General features: G+C 42.8%; 1 protein-coding gene and 1 pseudogene across 2 annotated transcripts in view; one reads left to right on the plus strand and one right to left on the minus strand.

The window, feature by feature from the left end:
- MYO1E (myosin IE) overlaps positions 1 to 24603 on the minus strand; it is a 347330-nt gene that overhangs the window by 105073 nt on the left and 217654 nt on the right. For both annotated transcript variants that reach the window (XM_063926190.1, XM_063926191.1), the window contains 2 exons: positions 23770 to 23868; positions 429 to 573 (listed from right to left, as the gene is read on the minus strand). In XM_063926190.1, coding sequence (XP_063782260.1) covers positions 429 to 573; positions 23770 to 23868 — 244 coding nt within the window. The remainder of the gene's footprint in view (positions 1 to 428; positions 574 to 23769; positions 23869 to 24603) is intronic.
- On the plus strand, positions 6809 to 6927 carry LOC134938708 (5S ribosomal RNA; annotated as a pseudogene).

Consider the following 24603-nt stretch of genomic DNA (forward strand, 5'->3'; position numbering starts at 1 on the left):
TTGCAGCACACTGAGCACAGATATTTGCAGCACACTGAACACAACTGAGAGAACGCTGCACGTCCTCTCCCTATCATCTCCAATGCACGAGTGAAAATGGCGGCGACGCGCGGCTCCTTATATAGAATACGAATCTCGCGAGAATCCGACAGCGGGATGATGACGTTCGGGCGCGCTCGGGTTAACCAAGCAAGGCGGGAGGATCCGAGTCTGCCTCGGAACCGTGTAAAATGGGTGAAGTTCGGGGGGGGGGGGGGGGGGGGTTCATCACTACCGCGAATATACTGACTGTTAAGTAGGGATATAGTGAATAAGCCTGCTTAGTTTGCACTGATCCATCTACTTCCATTAACACAACAGGTAAACCCTATGGGAGCTTGACAATAATCTCAGTTGTATCTACATGACCAAAGATTAGTCATACTCACCGACTCAGGAGCTTTGATGAATATTTTGGTTTTCCCAAGTTGGAACTGATCGGGCTCTATGTTAACAGAATGCAGTAAATGGAGGACACCCTGTTTTTCATCTCCTCGCCAGGAAGGCCAAGTCTCTTTGGTCAGAATAGCATATCTGTAGTAATAAACGTTGGAACACGTCAATTATTGTTTTTTCAGGACTTTGCCCAATTTATGCAATGTGTCTTTATTGAGAATAACAGTTTATACTCTAAACAACTTCATAACCTTGCAAAAGAAAACAAGGGTTTGGGACGCACCACAAAGACGGATATCCGTTATCATAAATGAAATCAGTGATGCAGAAGGACTTAACAACATGGATATAGGAAAGATGGAATGGAAGGGTAGAAAAAGAAGGTAAGAAATACCAAATTGAAAAGGGTTTATGTTAGCCCACAATTTATTGAGAAATAATTAGGGATTCAACAAGAGTCTTTGGAGGGGTGAGGATCCTCATGAGTTCCGGGCTGCGGAGGGAGGGCTATCCTGTAATGTGACCTGTGTCAGATTCAATAAAGCCTATCCAATCATACCATAGCATGATCCCATAAATGTCAGATTTTTGTCTAGGACTGTTATAACCATCATGACAATATAGAGTCCAATTCTTTTGAACCACTGAGAGACTGCGGGTGGAGATGTAGATCTCCAATTTCAATGAATAACATGCTCTGACAGCACTCATTAGGGGTTTTAATAGTGATTTTTTTTTTTTATTTGATTTAATTCAAGATTTGTATTTTTGTTAAATTCAAGAGCCACAAAACAGTTATGTGGAGAAGTGGGCATTCACTCAGAGATTTCCCTTACACTAGGCCAGAAATCTGTAAATTTATATGAAATGTGACTAAAGGTTCTACACACTGTGCTATATTTTAGACAATATCGCTCATTTTCCCCCTTCAGAGCAATAGTGACTAAAATATCACACAGTGAACATGCTGCAAACGATGGCCATTGTGCATTCCCGGGGGTCGTTAACGACCCCCTCTATCATCTGTGCATGTACCTCAATTTTGGCTATGTCGGCCAAAACCGCATGTAAAGGGCCGGCAGCGGGGTGACGCCACTGAGCGATATCGTTTGCGGTAAGGCTCAGTGTGTACGCACTATGTCGGGCGGCCCCGGAGGGAATGGCACACACTATGCGATATCGTTCATGGGGATAGATGTAATAGGGTGCGATTTTTTAGGTGTCTATAAAAAAAAATTGCCCCAAATCGCACGTTTGCAATTTGCGTTTTTTTTAAACTAAAAATCTCACATGTAATTGGGTGCGAATTTTAAGGTTAAAACGGAATTCGCATGCTATTTTTGGCGATTTTTAGTAAAGAAAACATGCGATTTTTAGTAATAAAACATGCGGTTTTTGGTCATGTTTTTATCACTTAGTCAGAAGCGTACACAGATCAGTGTGATCCGTGCATGCTTCTGTATGGAACAGTAAAGAAAGTGTTCAAAAATTAAATATAAAACGATGTGCAGGTCCCCCCCAAAACCATAACCAGCCCCAAGCTCTTTGAGACGGTCATGGTTGCAAAAATATGGGGAAAAAATTTCCTGGGGTTCTCCGTATTTAAACAACCAGCACCAGACTCTTGGACCGGTCCTGATTCCAAAAAAAATAGGATTTTAATTACCTACCGGTAAATCTTTTTCTCGTAGTCCATAAGGGATATTGGAGCCGATGCACTTTAAATTTCTTCACTGGGTGTGCTGGCTCCTCCCCTCTATTCCCCCTCCCACAGGCAGTTATAGGTAAAACAGTGCCCAAAGGAGAAAGGACATATATGAGACCAGGGACATGAAAACAAGGAGTGGTGAAATTTAGATACCAGCACACCACTAACATATAAAAACAGAATCAGATGACAATGGAGAGAATCTGGTGTGGCATACACTGCACAGTTTGTTTACCCATGTTTCACAGTAAGTACAACGACATACACATACACACACAGACAGTAATACTTTGCAAGCCTGCACTTACTGTATGTGAGAGGAAGAAAAAAGAAGAGAGGTGACCCGGCGCCTATTAACCAACCAAATACCTGCAGCTTATTCCATGGGTATACTCATCCCATAAACAGACAAAAAATATATAGAAAAGGATAGAAAAAGCGCTGGTATGTGGCTAATATTAGCTTTTATTGTTTAAAAAACATATAAGATGTATCAAGATTAATACAACATTATAACAATTATCAGCCGGCCGTAAAAACACAGAATTCTTCCCCTAAAACATATATATTTGTTTAACCTTCCCACTGCTGGGGTAGAGAGTAACAATGAAATTAACCAATATGCAGTTATCAGTTCCAATCAGCTATATCCATACGTTCTATCTATGGAGCATAAGGAGCAACCGGCAGGTAGTAGCTTTTGCCAGCAAAAGTATATATAGTAGTACTTTCCCGGTTATACAGTATATGCAGATATAGATTTTGTAGTACTACAAGGCTCAACATTGAAGTTAAATGTCAGCATAGAAGCGGAGAGTCATTTAAATAGAAATTGTTCCATCAATAATAATATATGGCTCAAAGCATTGAAAATGAGCAGTATATGAAGGAAAAGTCAATAAATGTAAAAGTGTTACCACTATCCTCCCGGCCACTGGTGCTTTTAACCATGGATGGTGGCCATATCCAGAGGTCGTTGTTGTTCCTGCCCTCTATGGATTCTCCATTGAGCAGCAATCTCCTCTCTGTAGTGTGCTGTCGTTCCCTCGAAGCAAGGGCTGGAGAGATGCAGTGCTACCGTTTGGATGTAGCATACGCCGCTAGACGCTGTGAGCGGGCTGGCTCTTGTGTAGATTGTATGCTGCTACACTGTGTGGCGGCCGGCTCCGTAGCAGATTGATGACGCGTTTCTCCACCTTCCGTTTGTCAGCAGCTTCCTCAGATCAGTGTGAAGGTGGAGAAACATGTCAATCAGCTAAGGAGCCGGCCGCGTTCAATCTACACGAGAGCCAGCCCGCTCACACCGTCTAGCGGCATATGCTACATCTAAACGGTAGTGCTGCATCTCTCCAGCCAGCAGGAGCCCTTGCTTTGAGGGAACGGCAGCACACTACAGAGAGGAGATTCAATGTTAAGCCTTGTAGTACTACAAAATCAAAATCAGTATCTGCATATATAACCAGAAAAGTACTACTATATATACTTTTGCTGGCAAAAGCTACTACCTGCTGGCTGCTCTTTATTCTCCATAGATAGAACGTATGGATATAGCTGATTGGAACTGATAACTGCATATTGGTTAATTTCATTGTTACTCTCTACCCCAGCTGTGCGAAGGGTAAACAAATATATATGTTTTAGGGGAAGAATTCTGTGTTTACGGCCGGACGATAATTGTTTATAATGTTGTACTAATCTTGATACATCGTATGTTAGAGGAGACACAGAGAGAGAGAGAGAGACACACACACACACACCAGCACACCCCTAGCTGCACTGCCCCAGTGAGGCTGACAGCTAACTATAACACAGCAAATACTAGTAAATTCTGTCCTGGAGAGGATGCAGACCGAGTACAATAGCAGCTCTCCCCCTTTGCTACACCCTGTACCAGATTTCCAGCGCGTCTTGTGAGGCAGTATGCGCTGTGTGTGCTGTCCGTGGCTGCATTAAGCAGACGAAGGCGCCAAAATGCCTCCGGTCCCGCTCTGAGTTAGCTCCACCCCCTCCAATGGCGCCGGCGCTATAATGATATTAAAACTGGCAAAGTCTCCTGTGTGGCTTAAAAACGTCGCACAAGTGCTAATTCAAGCTAATATAAGCCAGTCTACACGGGGGGCTCTAGCGGGACACCCCCAGGAGGTTCCCGTATGGCGCACCCGCGTTCAGCCGCACTTTGAACCGGGGGACCCCCTAGCGGGGCCCCTGGTTTGTACTCACCAGACGTCACCTTCAGGCTAGTGTTAGGGGTGTGCTGTGATTGTGACAGCCAAGGCGCAGTGCCCCGCTAAACAAACAACCTCTCAGGACGGTGGTCCTGCAGCGGGGAAGCGGCTCTGCACCTCGCAAGGCCGGTGACCGTCCCCCCCTTAACTCCCACGGTGCAGGTATGCTGTTGCCCAAACAGCATACCGAAAATAATAAAAGTTGAAAAGAAATTGAAGAAAACTCTCTGGAGCTGCAGAGATGTGCATCCTCTCCTGAGGGCACTTTTGGACCCTGTCTATACCCCATCGTACTAGGGGCCTAATTCAGACTTGATCGCAGCAGCAAATTTGTTAGCGGTTGGGCAAAACCCTGTGCACTGCAGGGGGGGGGGGGGCAGATATAACATGTACAGAGAGAGTTAGATTTGGGTGGGGTATGTTCAAAATGAAATCTAAATTGCAGTGTAAAAATTAAGCAGTTAGTATTTACCCTGCACAGAAACAAAATAACCCACCCAAATCTTACTCTCTCTGCACGTTATATCTGCCCCCCTGCTAACAAATTTGCTGCTGCGATCAACTCTGAATTACCCCCTAGATTCCCCCAATATCCCTTATGGATGCTAGAGAAATACGAGGGACAAAAGAAGTAGGGGTCCTCCGTATTTTTTAAACCAGCACCGGGCTCCACTAGTCAGGGAGGTGATGCCGCAGCCGGGGGACACTTTTATATAGGTCCCTGCGGCCAAAGCATCACAACCCCCCCAACTAGTCACCCCTGGCCGGGGTTCCCTGGGGGAGTGGGGACCCCTTAATTCAAGGGGTCCCCCCCCTCCAGGCACCCAAGGGCCAGGGATGAAGCCTGGGGCTGTCCCCTCCATCCATGGGCTGTGGATGGAGGGCTGATAGCCGTGAAAGTGTTAAAAAGAGTATTGTCTTTTGCTGTGGAACTACAAGTCCCAGCAAGCCTCCCTCGCATGCTGGTACGTGGAGAACCACAAGTACCAACATGCAGGGAATTAAACGGTTTGTGGGGAAACTACAAGGTCAATTGATGCTGACCCTTGCGGTTACATCAATTAAGAGTCACACAGCCTAGTAATGAATGGAGCATAGCATTTCCATTTATTACACTGGGGAACCTGCTATTGGCTGTACCCTAGTAACATAGAGCCAATCATAAAGTTGCGGCTGGCGGGACCCTCTATTGATATTACTATCGGTAGAGGGTCCTCATTCGCATAGTAGAAGTGTATGTTTACACATACACTTCTACATGTTCGTTGGTTCGGGTGAATGTGTTTTTTTATTTTAACCCCTGGGATGCCTACTTGGATCGAAGAGGACAGATCTTCACAGGATTTTTGGTGAGTATATTTTTTGTTAAAACAGGTACCCTATTGGTTTCTACTTGGACAAGGGGACATGAATGGCGGTGTGGGATGTAGTATGTGTGAGTGTGTAAATAAACGTTTACTTTCAAGGTGTGTGTGTCTTGTCTTTTTTGAGGTATTTCTTTTGTTGTGGAACTACAGGTACCAGCAGGCCCTTTAATTCCCCGAATGCTGGTACTTGTGGTTCTCCAAGTACCAGCATGCAGAGGAGGCTTGGTGGGACTTGTAATTCCACAGCAAAATACAATATTCTTTTTAACACTTTCACGGCTATCAGCCCTCCATCCACAGCACACGGATGGAGGGGACAACCCAAGGCTTCAACCCTGGCCCTTGGGTGCCTGGAGGGGGGCCTTTATTTAATGGGTCCCCACTCCCCCAGGGAACCCCGACCAGGGGTGATTGTCCCCTGGCTGTGGCATCACCTCCCTGGCTAGTGGAGCCCAGTGCTGGTTTAAAAAATACGGGGGACCCATACTTCTTTTGTCCCTCGTATTTTTGGAACCAGGACCGGTCCAAGAGTCTGGTGCTGGTTGTTTAAATACGGCGAACCCCAGCCATTTTTTTTATCACTTTCTTTACTGTTCCATACAGAAGCATGGATCACTCTGATCTGTGCATGCTTCTCCAAAAATCGCTAGTCTAAACCTGGTCTATTATTCTGGCGATTTTTGGTAAGGTTTTGTGTGCAAGTGAAAAAAATTGCATCCTATTTCGTTAGCGATTTTCATTGTTTTCAATGGGAAACCATCTGGATGCAATTTTTCACTTGCAATTTTTGGTATATGTTCAAAACTTGCAATTTTTAACAAAATCGCAAACTATTACATGTCCACTGTCCGCTATATTCCTATATGACAGTGGACAGCAGAAGATGGACCCTGAACCTATATATGTCTTTGTATCAAATCCTTTTCAGTACTCTCTCAACCAAATGCCAGTCAACTATCTCTCTGCAATCCAAAGGTAACAGAGAATCTGTGCATAAATATTGGACAGCAGAAGTACCTCTTTTCTTGGTATGCGCCAATAACCACACACTCTCTCATTTAAAACCCTTGAGCTATTACTGCCATATTTCACTGGCCACGTCCAATCTCATCTGATCTTGGAAGCAAAGCAGTGAGAAGCCCAATTAGTACCTAGATGGGAGACCTCTAGGGAATATTGGGTGCAGTAAAAAATACTCTTTATTCTATGTGAAAAGCAGAAGTGTTGGAACAACCTTTGACCCTTACCTATTTCATCTATCTAGTCTTTAGATTCTCACTACAGATCTACTGTATATACAGCAAATCTGCTTTTAGATCATACAATTTTTGATTATAGATCCACAAATATGAAATTCGCTCATACCAGGAGAAATTATTACAGTTGGTATCTTAATATTGGACTATTTCTACAGTCATAATTATTTAGATATATGCCGCTGTTCTTTATCTTTGAATTTTTCTGTTATTTGTCTGAAATTTCTATTTCTGATATTTTCACCTCAGGTACTATTGTCACCTAGAACACTTAGGGGTAAATTTACGAAGGTGGGAGTTTTTTAGAACTAGAGATGTTGCCCATAGCAACCAATCAGATTCTACTTAACATTTATCAAGCTGCTTCTAGAAAATAATAGATAGAATCTGATTGGTTGCTATAGGCAACATCACCAGTTCTAAAAAAAACTCCCACCTTAGTAAATTTACCCCTTAGTTATTGGAGAGTACTTACCTCCAGTTTTTGTTTAAGATTTACAATATCACATGTGGAAAGGTTAAACCTTGGAACCACCCTTAGTATATCGTTATGTGTGTTTGTTTATGTACAATACTTTAATCATAAACTAATTAAAAGTTAAGTTTTATTACAAAGAGTGCCCCAACACAGAGTCTCTCTTTTCTCTTTTGACATATCGACACGTACTATTGACTCTGGGTGCACCACCAACAACACTAATTCCTTGGATACCTATCTCAGGCATCTCTTATGTATATGCACTGTTAGTTTACAAGGGACATATTTTATAAGAGCCCGTTATAAAGATTATCTAAAACAGTCCTGTGCGGTACCAAATTGAACCTCTCTAGATCCTACAGCCTGTAAAGCCTGCTCCACAATAGGAACCCATAGTGTGACAGAACTCTGTGACTGCACTTCTTCCACAGTTATTGTATATGAGTGGTAGTATACCACCCATCTATTTGCCTCTAAACAAAACATTCCAGTTAAGTCCTGGACTGTTGCCTCAACCAGACAAATATCCCAATGTCCTCCTGAAACTCCTCAAAGAAGGCATTTATAATAAATATTGAAAGAGTCTGAAAAAGATATAGTACTTTTTGATAAATATTCATCTTGATTGTGTTGACAGGAAAGTGGCAGGGATGAGCATTTCTGAAAGTATGATTTAAATTTGGTAATAAGGATGAGAAAGTCATATTAAACAGACTAGAGAAGTTGTTCTCAACTTTACCCCCAAGTATCCCCAACAAGTCATGTTTTTAAAATTTCAGTGGAATTGGGTGGCATAATCACTGGCCAGCAAAATAGATGAGTTGAGAAGCATGAGGCTGCAGTTATTACTGATCAAGGTTAATAAATATGAGGGGTACTACTGAAAGACTTATTGGAGTCCCTTAATGGTGTTCTCTGGCATAGAGCTAGAGTAGACAAAGTCACTAACTTAGTGAAGTTAAATGTAAAATTAGGCAAATAACCAATTCTCTGAAATTAAACCATAAGAACAGGACCACTGGATTATCAATATTTGGAAGTAAGGAGGAGCTTATCCACTATAGTTTAGTTCTGTCTAATCACCATACCCCATAAAACTGGAAGACCCTCTCCTTCGACAATTATCAGCAGTGGTGGATTCTACCTAGGACTGCAGCCCCCCATTAACACCCACCACCTTCCCCAGTAAGACCTCAATCTGTGCACTGGCAGTGCAGTCTCTTTGGAAGTGCTTTCTGCTAGTCGCATGCTAGACTGTCAAGTCCCAGGGGGAGGTATTTTCTCAGTCTGGACAGAGAGCAGAATGCATATCCAATGGGAAGCCACTCCTGCTTTTATGCACAATATCGTTAACGATACGTGCTCCCACAGGTCGTTAACAATGTCCAATATCTTTAGTTCAAGCCTTGAACTCTAAAAGATATTGGACAAGACTGCATGCACCCGGATGTGGGTGGTTGCGGTCACTGGCGAGCTTAGTAATGATATCATTCAGTGTACATGCCCAATATAGTTTGCCATGATGATGTTGCATCTTATGCGCATCATCAAGTGTGTACCCAGCCTTAGGTCGGTCAGGTGTGTTCATCGGCTGTCCAATTTGGAAAGCTATACACATTTATCAATCGGCCGCTCTATGTCTGGCCAGACATCACAACTTGGCGGGCACTTAAAGTGATGTCATTGTCGGCGGTTCCTGCGACCAAAATAATGGGACGCCGGTAACACACAAGATCTGCAAGATATATCACATCTGCTGTGCTACAAGGCAGATGTGATAGGTCTGCGAACAACGGTCGTTCCGAGACATATCGAGTGTACACACGAGCCGATGCTCTTAGCAATATGTTGTTTCTTCGGCTGCACAAACAATATATCACATAGCGGCCCTCATTCAGATTCCAAAGGACCTGCGGCACATGCCGGAAAGTGCAGTGCATGTGCAGTACGGGTCTGCAGCAGAAGACTATCAAGTGACTGACAGTCTGATGCTATTTGGGGGTGTGGAGGGGGTGTCAATGGCCTCAGTTCTTGAAAATGAGGCGTGTTGCTGGCGTTGCGGGGGAGGGAAGAAGCTAGGATCTCAGTCAGAGCAAAATGCAGTGGTCCGCTTGTGCGACTCCATGGACCCCAATGATCCGCTACTGCATCCTTGGACACAGTTTGGATCAGTGATGCAGCAGGAGGTGTGATGCCTGCTGCTGCATTACCAGTGTTCGCAAAAACGCGCTATAGCGCGTATTTTACCCTGATTTGAGGACTGGGGACTCGCATTTAAAAAGTGGCCGGGTCCCTGGGACGCGCTCTGCTGCAGCTTGGCTGGACTTGGAGTGGCAGCTCAGCACGTTGGGCCCGCGGCTTAAGTGTTTCTGCAGTGGTGAGGGAGGAATTCTAACTTATCCATCAGCTGGCGGAGGCGGGTCCTGATGATCAGCGGCGCTCCGGCGGGCGGGACGGTGAGTGGCAGCTTCGTGTTACTGCGGCCGGGGGGTCCGTATGCTCAGGGCTCTGGCAGTGGCAGGCCGCAGGCGTGAGTGGCAGATGTGTTAGTGTCCCCGCGGTGTGCTCTGTGTCCAGGCAAGGGGATGAGCCGGGGGGTCTTGGGGGCTATTAGCGATGCAACCGGGGCCCGCAGCACTGAAAGGGACCACAGCGGTATTGACAGCAGCAGTACTAATAATGAGTCAGACAAACTCATTACAGTACGCTGCCGCAAAGAAGGAGGAAGCGGTCCGGCAGGAGGGGAGCATTCTCCTCCCCATCTCCTCTCCTTCTCCTGACGTTGTTGCAGGGGTTCTGATGCCACAATGTAGTGACCGGCCCCAGCGCAGAAGTTGGGATGTCAGGAGCTGCTGCTGAATGCTGATGCACCTAAACAATGTGGTAAAGGGCGGCAGTGACGTCATGAGACCTAGGACGTAGCAATGACATTTCTAGGTGGGCGCTCTGCACAAACGCCTGCAGGTAGCCAATGTAATTCCCTGGAAAATATTCCCTGCCTTTAAGCAGTACTGTGCATTCATGTTGCAAATATTATTTTACTGCTGTAAGCTCTTAATACATACTCTCCACTCTACATACATCTATGTATATATATTATTCATTTTCTTTTTTTTTAATTTCCAGCAGTGACATATAGTGGAGAGTATGTATTAAGGGGTTACAGCAGTGATATAGCATGTGCAACATGAATGCACAGTACTGCTTAAAGGCAGGGAACGTGTTCCAGGAAATTACATTGGCTGCCAGCGGCCCTTTGTGCATATATACTGTAAATGTATCTGCTGTGTGATAATTAAAACTGGAAGCTTCTTTCTATACAGTACCAACTAAATATTTATTGATAAAACTAGACCCATATAAACTAGACACGTAAAAAACACACAATATACCATTGAATAATGTATTAATATACACTGCTGTGTAGGATATCATGAACTTGGGGTTGGGAGGAGAGGGGGCCCCCAATGCATATTTTTGCACTTGGGCCCACCACTCAAGATCCGCCACTGGTGTGCTCTGTGTTCCCGCGGTGGCGGGGGGGGGGGGGGGGGGTCTCCTGGGGACTTAGGAAATTGTGGAAAAGCCAGCCATTGGTGCCTTCACTTCTGCATGCATTGGCTGCTGCACCAGCCATCCAGGTGCAGAGGATTTCCTTTGGCATGCTTCAAAAAGGAACCGGGGATGCTCGCATTCTCATAGAGCTCCCATCCTCGGCTCCACAGTCACCCTGCCCTACTGTGGAGCTCCTCCGCTGATGGTCCTTGGACAAGGTTGCCCCTGCTTCAACCGCACCCGACCGTGGCACTATTGAGATACGGGCATACAGTCCCGAGATGTGCACCCCCAGCCTCGCAGCTCATGGAGCCCCCCATGCACAACCCTGCAGGCAGCCGAAGGAGGAAATCAAGAGCATGAGAGTCACCTGCAGGACAGCGTTCAGGAGGCTGAACAAGGCGATCACGGTGGAGGTGTCCTAGGGAGGGCTGCAGCGTTCAGGTAAGCTGAATCCTGAAGAGGGAGGCGACCTGCTAAATTTTACCCCTCCCTACCCCCAGCACTGCCCACAGTACTGGCTCTCCTTAACCCTCTCCTTGCCCCAGTACAACCCCAACTGCTATTTACCCTTACCCCTTTGCTACCTTCCCTTAACCCTCAACTTGCTTCCAGTACTGCTTAAACTGCTATCTACCCATACCCCCTCCCTACCCTACAGCACTGTCTGCATGTAACCCTCTCCTTGCCCCAGTACTGCATAACTGCTATCCACCCTTACAACCTCCCTAACCCCAGTGCTGCCTGCCTCCAAGCCCCTTCTTGCCCTTCAATACTGCTCCAGCTGCTATCTACCCTTACCCACAACTTACCTTCTGCACTGCCTGTCCCTAGCCTCCTCCTTGCCCCCCCCCCCCCCCAGCACTGTCCCAACAACGGCATGCTCCCCCCTTCCCCACCAATAATATGTGAATAGACCCAGAAATGGTGAAGTAGGACCCCAATTTTCTAAAGTGAGGGGTCCCTGGGACCCACAATTTTTTTCGCTCGGCGCGATCACTGACCACATTAGTGCTATTGCTGCTGCTTCCATGTAACAGCGATAGCAGCTCCATTCACATCTGAATGAGGGACAATGTGTACCCAGCATTAGTTTAGCACAATCTTACAGCATAAGATTTTGCATTATGCTTCAGAAAAATAAACACTCCATAAAAAAAATATATGTATTGGAAAATGATAGCTCAATATTTTACAACAGACAACATTCTGGATACTGACCACATTGCTGTCCCTCTATATACTGACAAATAAATAGCTTGAGATATGTAGCTCTAACACAGTAGTGTCGCTTACTCACATTACACAGCACAGTAGTGTCCATTATTCAGGTTATGCTACACAGTCGTGCCCCTTTATACACATTATGCCACACAGTAGTGCTTATATATATATATATATATATATATATATATATATATATATATATATATATATATAAATAATATACATATACATACACCAATCCAATGAGTGCTGGCATCCCTATGCTTTTTTCATCTACTCTGGTGCCCCAACCAGTGATACATATCCTTCCAAAAACGAGACTAGCACTCAGGAGACTGTTGAGAATGTTAAATGTATTGCCCCAATATCAACGCTTCGGGGGTATAAGCCCCGTCGTCAGGACCATATACCTGTTTTGCTATATGGTCCTGATGACAAAGGTTATGCCCTCGAAATGTTGATGGACCCTCAGGGTAACATGCTCAAGTGCTCTCCTACAGGGTATGTGCCCCCAAATATGCAGGCAGTAAAGAACAAGCGGCACACGAATATATATATATATATATATATATATATATATATACACACACACACACACACACACACTTTTATGTGTGTGTATATATAAAAACTATATTATATATATATATATATATATATATATATACACACACACATACACACACACATAAACATACACACACACACAAATATATAAGTTCCAGCAAATAGGCACTCTCCAATACTTATATATGTGCTTGAAGATATTTTTTTTATATATTATACTCACAAGGTTACAGATGCAAGGCTTCATATCATATCATATCAACAACATAATTGCAAAGCAGAGTCATCACAGTCCTGACTTCCACTGTGATGGCTCTGCTTTACAATGATGTTGTTGGTTTATACTGGTGACATGCTTGACAAAAGTCTTGAGGGACCGAAACGTTGCTATATTGTCCACATGCATATGATATGAAGCCTTGCTATATGGTATGATATGCACATGCATATGATATGAAGCCTTGTGAGTATAATATATTAAAAAATATCTTCAAGCACATATATAAGGATTGGAGAGTGCCTATTTGCTGGAACTTACATGTATCGGAAATCGCCCGTTCAGGGGATAATCTGTGTAGTACACCCTAGAGATGGACTTTTGATGTGAGTGCGGGACACCCCCATTGCACATACATTATATATATATATATAAACAGAAACAGGTAAGGCACTCCATGTGATAAGGTAAGTTGCTGGTGCCGACGTAAGTTCACAAATTGATTCAAGCAAGGACGTGGCACTCATGCATAACAAAAACGCAGAAACAACTGTCGTTTAGTAACGTTTCAGTGGACTCACCACTGTCGTCAGACTTTAATGAAAAAATAACATACAAACATACCTATTTAAACCATCCACGTGAACTCCCTCAGCTGATCCACACCCGAATATCCGGGGAGGAGGAAATGAGGTCAAAGTGCTAATTAACACTTTCAGTGCATGAAACCATCACCATGGAAACCCACAGAGAAGCGACACAAACGATAAATAATGAATATCACCATACACAATATATATGATTCATGCAATAAAGCAGTATATATATCAGACATTCATTGTGTATCACTAATACAATAAAACATTTTCTATAAATGCGGAAAAGACAGAAACATCTATATAAAACAATGTTATAGATCTATGATAACACACTAGTAGCGCAGCAGGGTAAAACAGTATATAAATGGACTGCACCAATGATACTTATAAATTTCTTAATTGATACCAGTAAGCTTATACAGGCAAGCTTATAGAGGGAAGAGATTTAAAGAAAACAAGCATATGATAAATGCTCGTTAAGACCTCTTGGATATATTACATCAAGTTTGGCTATCCATCTTGCTTCTAGCCGTAATAATTTAGAACTACGGTCACCCCCTCTGATGTCATTAGGTACATGATCAATCATCCTATAGCGGAGACTGCTGATAGGATGTTTACAAGCTACAAAGTGTCTAGCAACGGGTTGGTCACTACTCCCCGTTTGCAGAGCATTCCTAATGGCTGACCGATGTGCTGTCATCCTTTCCTTAAATTTTCTGTCTGATTTTCCAACGTAACTCAGCCCACAAGGGCATATAATCTGGTACACAGTATGTGTAGAATTGCATGTGAGTCTGAATCTGATCATGATTTTTTTACCGGTATGCGGGTGATTAAAAGAATCACCAGCCAATAAAAATTGGCATGTTACACACGTGCATCTAATGCATCCTAATTTTGTGTTAGGTATTGTCAAGAAGTGTGTAGCTGATTGCTCAACATTGAAGTGCATCTTAGAGACATCAGTCTTAACGAGGTAATCCCTGAGATTTTTACCTCTAGAATAGCATGGCATTAAACTGGTGTTAGTTAAATGTAATTGTTTATCTGTTTCAATAATTGGCCAGTTTTTCTTGGACACTTTAGCAATTACTTCTGATTTGTTGGTAAATTTATTAACCCAAGGGAACCTCGCTTTTGATGACACGTTAGTGCTGTTATTATTTTTATTTTTATTTAATAATGCTGATCTATCCCAAGACAAAGCTTTTGTTTTAGCTGCAAGCAGCACTTTTTGTGAATAGCCTCTGTTTAGTAGTTTTATAATTAGGCTATCAATTTGTTGTGTCGCCAATTTGGTATCAGTATTCAGTCTCACAATGCGAATCATCTGAGAATAGGGGAGACCCCTTTTGAGAGATGATGGATGGCAACTGTGTGCGTGTAGAAGTTGGCTACGATCAGTTGGTTTGACATAAATGGTAGTAAATAATTTTCCATCAGCAATTTTAACTGTAGCATCTAGAAAATGAATCTCTTTTTGATTCATATCGACAGTAAATTTGATGGTGCTGTTACTAGCATTATGCTGATCTATAATGTCAGTAAGAGCATTTATGTGTCCTTTCCATACAACAAAAAGATCATCTATATATCTGCAAAAAAGGGTCGCTTGGGCTTTAAAAACTTCATTGTTATAAAACAGATCTTCTTCAATCGCAAACATCAAGATGTTCGCGTATGTCGGAGATACAGCCGATCCCATTGCACACCCCTGTATTTGCATAAAAAATTGTCTATCATAAAGAAAAAAATTGTTGGTCAGGACTAATTCTAGTAATAGCAGAATTACTTCAATCTTGCCAATATCGAATGCCTGTCTTTTGACAAGAAATCTTTTAACTGCTGCTAACCCCATATCATGCGGAATGGAGGTATATAAACTTACAACATCGATGGTTACCAGCCAGCAACCATCAGGTACTGATTTTACAGACTCTAATTTGTTAAGAAATGCTGTAGTATCCCTCAAAAAACTGGGTTCTGCGCATAAAAGGGGTTGCAGCAGAGAGTCAAGAAAAACAGATAGAGGTTGTAATAGTGAACCCCTGGCTGACACTATCGGTCGACCAGGGGGAGGAAAAACCTGTTTATGAATTTTAGGCAATACATAAAACAAAGGTACAATAGGGAAAGGAGGAACCAAAGCGGTCATTATTTCATTAGAAATCAATTTAACATCAAGTGCATATGACAATAATTCCAATAATTTCTTCCTGCACCTTTCAGTAGGATTTACCTGTAATTTAGTATAAACCTCAGTCACTGATAATTGGCGTAATATTTCAGTGTTATAATCACAGAAATCCTGCAACACTATCGAACCACCTTTATCAGCTGGCCTAATAATGAGCTTGTCATTCATGGATAATGTTTTAAGAGCGTCTCTTTCCAATCTAGTAAGATTTGGATGTGTTTTAACACCAGAAGAGACAGTTACCTTAGTTTCATGATCTAATAATCTCATGAACGTTTTCAAGCTCGAATTATTAGACAAGGGATCAAACACAGATTTTTTTCGAAATTGTTGTAATTTAGATGGAAAAGGCAACTGTGAATCAACATTCTCATTGGAGCCAAAATGCTCCCTAAGTTTGATTTTACGTTGCAATGAATATTTTTCCACATTCCATTGCAAGTTATCAAAAGGGACAGAAGGCACAAAAGATAAACCTTTGCTCAAAAGTTTAAGTTCCGTGTCAGAGAGTTCGTAGGATGACAAATTGTATACTATTTCTTGGTCTTTGTACGCGCTGGCCTGCTTCCTCGCCCTCTGCCTGTCGCATTGGCGGCCCCTTCGCGTGAATCTTCTTTTCCTGTGGAAATTAGGGCCTGTGTAATGACCCCTAAAGGGGCAGCAGCAGATTGAGATTTCTCTGACTCACTCGTAGTTTCCTGAGAAGAATCAGTATCAAACCGGGACTTATATTTCTGCTGTCTACGGAAAAAGGGACGTTTATTTCCATCCGATCTATTCCCTGAGAGCCATCTATAGACCGAGTGTCTTTCATAGTCCTCTTCTACTTTTACCAGCTTGCGTCTTTTGAATTCCATTAGCTCATTTTTATATTGTAATAATTGAGCTTGTAATTTATTTAACCAATCGCCATCTTTGTCTGCAATTAGCGTGGTCATATTTGTACTTTCAAAAGCAGCAATTTTGGTCTTAGTAATTTCAAGTTCTTTAGTAGATTGTTCAATGACCAACAGGATTAAATCTAAAGAACATTTGTTCAGTATAGCTACCCAACGGCGACAAAAGCTGGCATCCTGTCGCCCGATGGTAGGACAATTTCGTACCCTGAACCCTCTAGGGATCTTCTTAGAGCGATAATAATCGCTAAGTGACAAACTGTGCAGATCAAAGTCTATCTCTTTTTTCTTTAAATTGAGAAGGTCACGGAAAATGGTATTCGGGGCCATGGAATGTACTTCATCCCGCATACCTTTTTTACGTAGAATCGTCTCTGCATCAGATTCCGAAAAGGAATGTACGTCCCCCACAGGAAAGTTGAACGAACTCCACTGCTCCTGATTCTCCTCCATTGTCACTGGTAATAAGAAAAGACTGCACCCACTGCAGCTCACGCTGATGTGCCGTCTTCAAGCCGGGTTTCCTCACTCATAAGTACCTGGGCAGGTACTCTATTAAAACCGTCCAGCAAATAGGACCAGAATGAGAAAGTCTTGCAAGATAGTTAATAAGGTGCAATATAGCTGCTGGTTGCCGTTACCAAGAAGATCATTCAGCAATGATCAACTATACAAACAGAAACAGGTAAGGCACTCCATGTGATAAGGTAAGTTGCTGGTGCCGACGTAAGTTCACAAATTGATTCAAGCAAGGACGTGGCACTCATGCATAACAAAAACGCAGAAACAACTGTCGACAGTTGTTTCTGCGTTTTTGTTATGCATGAGTGCCACGTCCTTGCTTGAATCTATATATATATATATATATATATATATATATATACATATATATACACACACACACACACACACACATATAATTCTTGCACTTCTAGAGGCAGCAGCTGAACCCGTTTACCCCCGTACTTCCTCACCTGCTCTGACAGCCAGCAATGGACACAGCAAGCAGCAGCTGTAATTGGCGCCGGCGTCCGGCACTGCACCACTCTACTAACAAGCAACTACATAAACTACACCTCCCAGCAGCCCTTGCTGCCGAGAGCTCCTGACTGCAAGGGCTGCTGGGAGGTGTAGTTTATGTAGAGTTTCTTGTTTGTAATGCGGTGCAGTGCCGGACGCCAGCGCCCGCTGCTGCATGCTGTGTTCATTATTGGTCCCTACAGCAGGTGAGAAACTACCCGGAATAGGGAGGGAGGGCATGGGAGGAGGAACGGATTCAGCTGCTACCTACTGGCTGTGGGTGGCACCGCTGGGCGGCGCACCTCCTCTGCTGGCGCCCCTGGCGAGTGCCATCCTGGCCAATAGGTAGATACGCCCCTGCTCTAACACTATCTACAGTAGTTACTGATGTACAGGGTGTTCAGTAAGTCACTGTGCACTTTTCATAAAGCAGTGAAAACAGTGGAGAAGTGAAGCAGTGGAGAAGTTGCCCATGGCAACCAATCAGCATTGACTAATGCTGATTGGTTGCCATGGGCAACTTCTTTACTGCTTCACTTCTCCACTGTTTTCACTGCTTTATGAAAAGTGCACAGTGACTTACTGAACACCCTGTACATAACTAACATTTCTAATTTGCATACTATAAAATTATACGGAGCAGCTGATTGGTTGCCATGGGCAACTTCATCACTGCTTCACTTCTCCACTGTTTTCACTGCTTTTTTAAAAGACTCCATATTTTATTCGGAAAGTCACTGTGCACTTATGAATATAGAGGTGTTTAAAGGCAAAATAAAAAGGAACCAAGCCTGTCTTGATGCCAGCGGTGCATACCCTCCAACTGTACCTTTTTAATAGGTACAGTACCTTTTTTTTATGGTCTGTAGCGATTTTTGGCTCTTTAAACTTCCATTGAAAGTATAGGAAAATGGGCACCCCCTTTTCCTTATTTGTACCAATTTTTATGTGTAAAATGTTGGAGGGTATGGCGGTGGTCATTTTCAACATTGTTTATAATTATCATTTGTGTTTACATCATGTATTATATTTGAAACATGTATGTTAATAAATATACATAAGTGCACAGTGACTTTCCGAACACCCTGTAGTTTTAAAGGCCTGAGATGCCTGGATGTTCTTTCAAATTCCTCACTGGGTAAGTGCTGAGGGCTAGCTGTCTGTCACACCCCTCCTGCACCTCACCTAATTACAAGTGCTACAAGGGTGTGAGCACACAGCTCACACATATTTTGTTATACCGGGAAGCTGGAGCAGAGGCTGTTAACTGTTAATATAGTGAGCGTTAGTTAACCATTGAATAGATGTTAGCTCATTACGCTAAGATTCATGTGTGTGTCGTTATATGCTATGTAAAATGCACTAATGCAATAATACCATTTTTTCCCAAAGGTTTATTTTTGTTTTTCTTACTGACAGCCACACACTGCACTTATATTTGTCTGTAAATTAACTGAATAACAGTTTTTCCATCTGTGTGAACAGGATGTTTTATTCTAGACTATCAAGCAAACAGGGCACAATTATGCACAACAAACATAATAAAACTACCTTTTATTATTGCTCAGTTCTCTTATCAAACATGACCAATAACTTCTCTTCTGTAAAGATAACAACTTCAAAGGTCATCAAACTTCAAAGCATATAAAATGGGTTGTGGGAAGATGAGCTACAGTACCTGATATAGTTAAGTTTTATTTATTTTATTGCTGGAACAGTAATCCCTACTCTGAGCTTGCAGTACTGATGCACATGTGAATATTCCCCAAGGCAAGCCTTACTGGCCTCTGCCAGTATCACCAGGCAACTGCCCCAGTAATAACTTCTGCCGATAAATAATCCCCCTTATTGCCACATATTAATAAATAGGCCCATAAAAGTTTTAAAATCCTGATTTTAAATTGGTTCTACATATTAGTCTTTATCATTTCTGCTCTTCGGACACGCCTGCAGAGATATAAAAGTTTGCATCAGCTCTAAAAGGTGCATACACACGGTGAGATCCTTGCTATGCCCGAATTTGACTATGCGATTTCCCATGAACTCCCTCGGGGCACAGATAGTACAGATAATACAGATTTTGACTATCTGTGCTTGAGATTTTGTCTATGTACGATTTTGACTAAGTGCCAATTTTGACTATACTTTGTACTAGATAGTCAAGATTGACTTGCCTGCACAGTCTATCTAGCCTTAAGGGGGGTACACACGGAGAGATCAGTATTTAAAATCTAAGCAATCTGACTAGATTGCTTAGATTCTAAGCACAGATCTGCCGTGTGTATGCCCCCCAGCGATAGCTATGCGCGGCCCCGCGCATCGCTATCGCCAGTGCTAGATTGAGCCTGCATGCAGGCTCAATCTAGCGGGTCGCTCACTTCAGCGCTGTGTTAAGTGAGCGGCCTCCCGTCGTCGCCCCCCCCTCACTCAGCACATCGCACTGTGCTGAGCGGGGGGGAGAGATGTGTGCTGAGCGGTCTGTGTTAAGATCGCTCAGCACACATCTCTCGTCAGTACTGGCTTTACAATACCAACTCCAAGGGAGCGCACCTCGGAATCGAATCTGTATCGCAAGCTGCCTAACACCTTGAGATATGCACTAACTTTTCATAAGATTTTGACTATATAGTCAAAATCTTACAGATTTATCTCACCGTATGTACACACCTTAAGTTGAAGTTGGGAGGGACTTTGCAGAAATTAGGCAAATGGGTGCAAAATTGGAGTACACCCTGCAGAGCGAGATTATTAAAATGAGTAGAAAGGTGAAATGCTGGAGACTGTGCATTTTCAGGGGTAGTCCGTTATTATCATTCGATAAAACCACTGTGATTTTGTCCTTTACTGTTACATTTTTTATCTGCCGATTGCACTTCAATAGAGAAATGCATTTTTTAGGCACATTTTACCCTATGTACAAAAAAAACCCAAAACCTCCTTACACAAAAAACCCCCCTCAACATTTAGATATGTGAAATCTGGACAAAGTAAGCTCCATTCCTCAATCCACCCCAACACCTACATTTGGAATACAACATTGCCCACCTTCATGTATGCCATATTCTGTTTGAGTACTGCAAACTTGGATTGTTCTGCCAAAACAAGGACAGTTAGGACGTATGCAAAACTGCTAAATGCAATGCAGATATTCCAGATGTCTACTTCTTATGATTAATTCAAGCCACAAATGAGGTAAGCGTGAGAAGTATTATAAGACACAGAAATGTTTAATCAATTAACAGGTGTATTTCAAAGTGGTAGAAGGTTTAACTTTTCTATGGCGTTTAGACTTTTATACACAGCACATATTCCGATTGTTCTCCTGCCCACAGACCTAGGCACATATCTAGTTTCTAGAAGGGAAAAACAAAAGCAATTTGTTGTTCATTCCCTGTGCCTTCCATAAATGACCTACTACTTAATTCTATGCGGAACACATTTGCACCATAACAAGGCAAATAATCCCAGACATCTGCTAGGCCAATGGAGAATTCTAAACAAATTACTTCACAAATTAAATCCCAGCTGATTCACTTATAGCTATAAGTAAAAGGAATTATGCTTTTGTGACCATCTGCAAGTCTCCTGACTCTAGGTAGAATCTTAATATACTACAGCACTCAGGGACGGATTGGGAACAAAAAGCGGCCCTGGAAAAATTTGTTCTAGTGGCCCCACATGGTCAGCACCAGAGGTGTAAGGTCTAGCTATGGGCCATGGCAGCAGCACCCTCCCCACAAGACTTTCCAGATAGTGGGCATGTCCAGCATCAAGGGGGAAGATAAAAAGAAATAAAATGTAATATTATGAGCACATTATATGATACACCTTCAGAATTTAGGAAACTATATCATTCTTTAGAAAGATATATTTTCTTGCTTATTACACCAACCGTATCCCAATCACTTTTCACTCAATCTTATATGTCAGCCAAGCAGGCAGACAGAGCATACACTAGTTCATCTGCAATCACAGGCTAAGTGGCAAAGTCATTTTCATATATGCAAACTATTTTGCATCTTATGCATTATGTTTATAAAAAGGACCACATGTCCTCAAACAAAACAGAACCCCCCCCGGTGCGTCGGCCAACCGTGAATCTTCCCTGTGAAACCTATGGCCAATCCGCCTCTGACAGCACTATATAAATAGGGGCTATAGCAGTGTTTTTAATAAATAGCAATGAGATGATGACAAGATTACTTTCTAATAATATTTTGTGACATGTTTTGTCTTTTTATGTCCCATTATTTGGGATACCCATGTGATATAAAATTTGCCCAGGACATAATAAACCACCCCAAACTACTTTTAGGTCCCAACTAAGCTAAACAATTAAATTAATTTATTCCATTATATTGTTACAATTAAATTTCAGTAGAAAAAAAGGCCTTTTTAGAAGACACCAAATAGGCATGGGAGTCAGACAGCCATATTTAGCCCATGTATAGTAGTCCTTTATCAGCTAAAACATTGTGATGAAGAGTTGAAATACCAGGAGAACATGATTTTATTCCCCGTTCTGCATAACAGTTTTTAGAAACATGTTATTTTCAATGGCTGCACACTAGAACACACCAGACATTCACTGTGATCTTTGCATGCAAATAAGAAAATACTGCACAGAAATGTCTATTCACGTCTCCGGTTACTCAGTGCTGCCAGAAAGCTGTCAGAAGAAAATAACAGCAAATATAGAAACACACACATTTCCAGTCCTGCCAGGTTCTCTATACAACCCATTCATTTTGCTACAGCTTTTAGGACATGAATGATGTCACTGAATTAGAGGGGTTACACCATACTAAACCTGATTTACTACATCCAGTATGTGCTGGAGCAGACCTCTCCTAGACTCACACTGTTTATGCCATTAGCGCCATGTTTTGGCTTCAAAGATGTTATTGTATAGCAATATATTTTAGTATTTTTCATGTAATTATTTCTTAGTGTAATCCCACATAATTGCAGTTCCTCGGAAGTTGATGAAGTCCTAACTGCCATGTTACTTGAAATGACAAATTATTTGAAAAATGACAGTCAAGGTGGGTACACACTGATAGATATATCTGCAGATATTTCTTTAGGCAGATCGGGCAGTGTGTTGTGCCTACACACTGCCCGATCCGTCATGACTGACGTCACGAACTGGACAGGCATTTACATGCGCTCGCCCAGTTGAGCCGTCAATCACCACCGGCTGGTGCAGCATGTGTACGGGCGGTCAGCTGACCGCCTGAATACACAGCCCAAAGCACCAATATATCTGTAGATCTATTGATCATCATTTGCTGTGCTGCAGGGCCGACGCGATATGTTTGTGAACGGCGGCGTTTACAGACATTACTGCGCCACACTATTTATTCTCCCTCCAGGGGTGTCGTGGACACCCCAAGAGGGAGAATAGTTGTCGGTATCCTGGCAGTCGGGATCCCGGCGTCGGCATGCAGAGCACCGGGATCCCGACAGCCGGGATATCGAGTGCCTCCCCTGCCCCAGTTCTACATTTCTCTGTGTCTGTGATACACTGGAAAAGGTGATACAAACAGTATGTGAAATAATCAGTTCTATGTGCAAAGAATATTAGACATTTAAGTATTGATCAAAAATTTTGCTCAAACGCGTAACTTAAAAAAAGTCTATAGATGCCGTTCCAAGTTTTACATTCGACATCTCCAGTCAAGAGCAGGGGATATGTATTTCTGTATCTACTTCAGTCAAAATGTAACATCTTAATTGTACAAATTTTCCACAGTAGAGGAGAACTAAATGGATAGAGTAGCCAAATCCCTGCCAGGTAGGAATTTAACTTGTCTAGTTTACAAAACGCAATCTCCCAAACTGGTATAAAGTGACTATTGCAGTATGTGAAGGGCTGCAACATTAATTGCCACAGTTGTAAATGTGATCAGTCTTTAGACACAAGGCCTAATGTAATTGGATACAGCAGGATACAATGGTTGGTTTATTTTGCAATGAGTCAACATATAGAAAGGTAACAGAGCAATGCTATCCTCACCTCAGCAAGAATTTCTTAAACACCCTCCTGTAGGCATAGCCTGCTCGTCGCACACGGATGTTTTCCTTCAGCCCCAAATATTCCACTTGATGTTTCACCCTTCGGAAAAATTGTAGAAGTCATTATTAAAAGGCTGGAGTAACATGCAACACATACATGTTGTTTTCTTAGTGTACCATTCAGAGAGTAGCTTCCCTCTAGCAGAATAGGAAGTACATTATGATTCAACTAAGATGCATGTGCAAGTACATTTCCGTGCAAGAGTGGTTGTAGAATAACTATAGTGTTCTAATGTGGAGGCAGACGAGACATGGGGGGCCCGATTCAAGTCCCAATGTAGGAGCTTTAAATGCCACACAGTACCCAAGTTCTGTGCATGTGCTGTACGGATCCTGCGACATCGGTAGCAGAACGGCTGCATACTGTCAGTGATTGACAGTCTGCTGCAGCGGTGGCCTCCATTTCCCAAAGCAGAGGCGTGTCGCTGCCATTTTGGGGGAGTGCCAAGCCAAGGATCGATGGAGATTTCCTAGCCTCTTTGTAGGAACTGCAGCGGCAGCTTGAATGACCCCATGGATCACGCAGCCGGCCGATGATATGTCAAGTGATCTGCTGCTGCGACCTAGGACACTGCACGAATCACTAATACAAGCAGGAGGTGTCTACTTATATCAGACACCTCCTGCTACCTCTATATATCTGTGTATTGCTGCTGCTTCCAAGTAAGCATTAGCAATGCACTCTCCAACCACATCTGAATTAGGCCCAGAGATATTAAACAATATACATGGAAATAATCTACAATCAGTAATCTAGTTCTGATGTATATGTGCT

This window comes from Pseudophryne corroboree, chromosome 6, assembly GCF_028390025.1.
Source record: "Pseudophryne corroboree isolate aPseCor3 chromosome 6, aPseCor3.hap2, whole genome shotgun sequence".
Lineage (NCBI taxonomy): Eukaryota > Metazoa > Chordata > Amphibia > Anura > Myobatrachidae > Pseudophryne > Pseudophryne corroboree.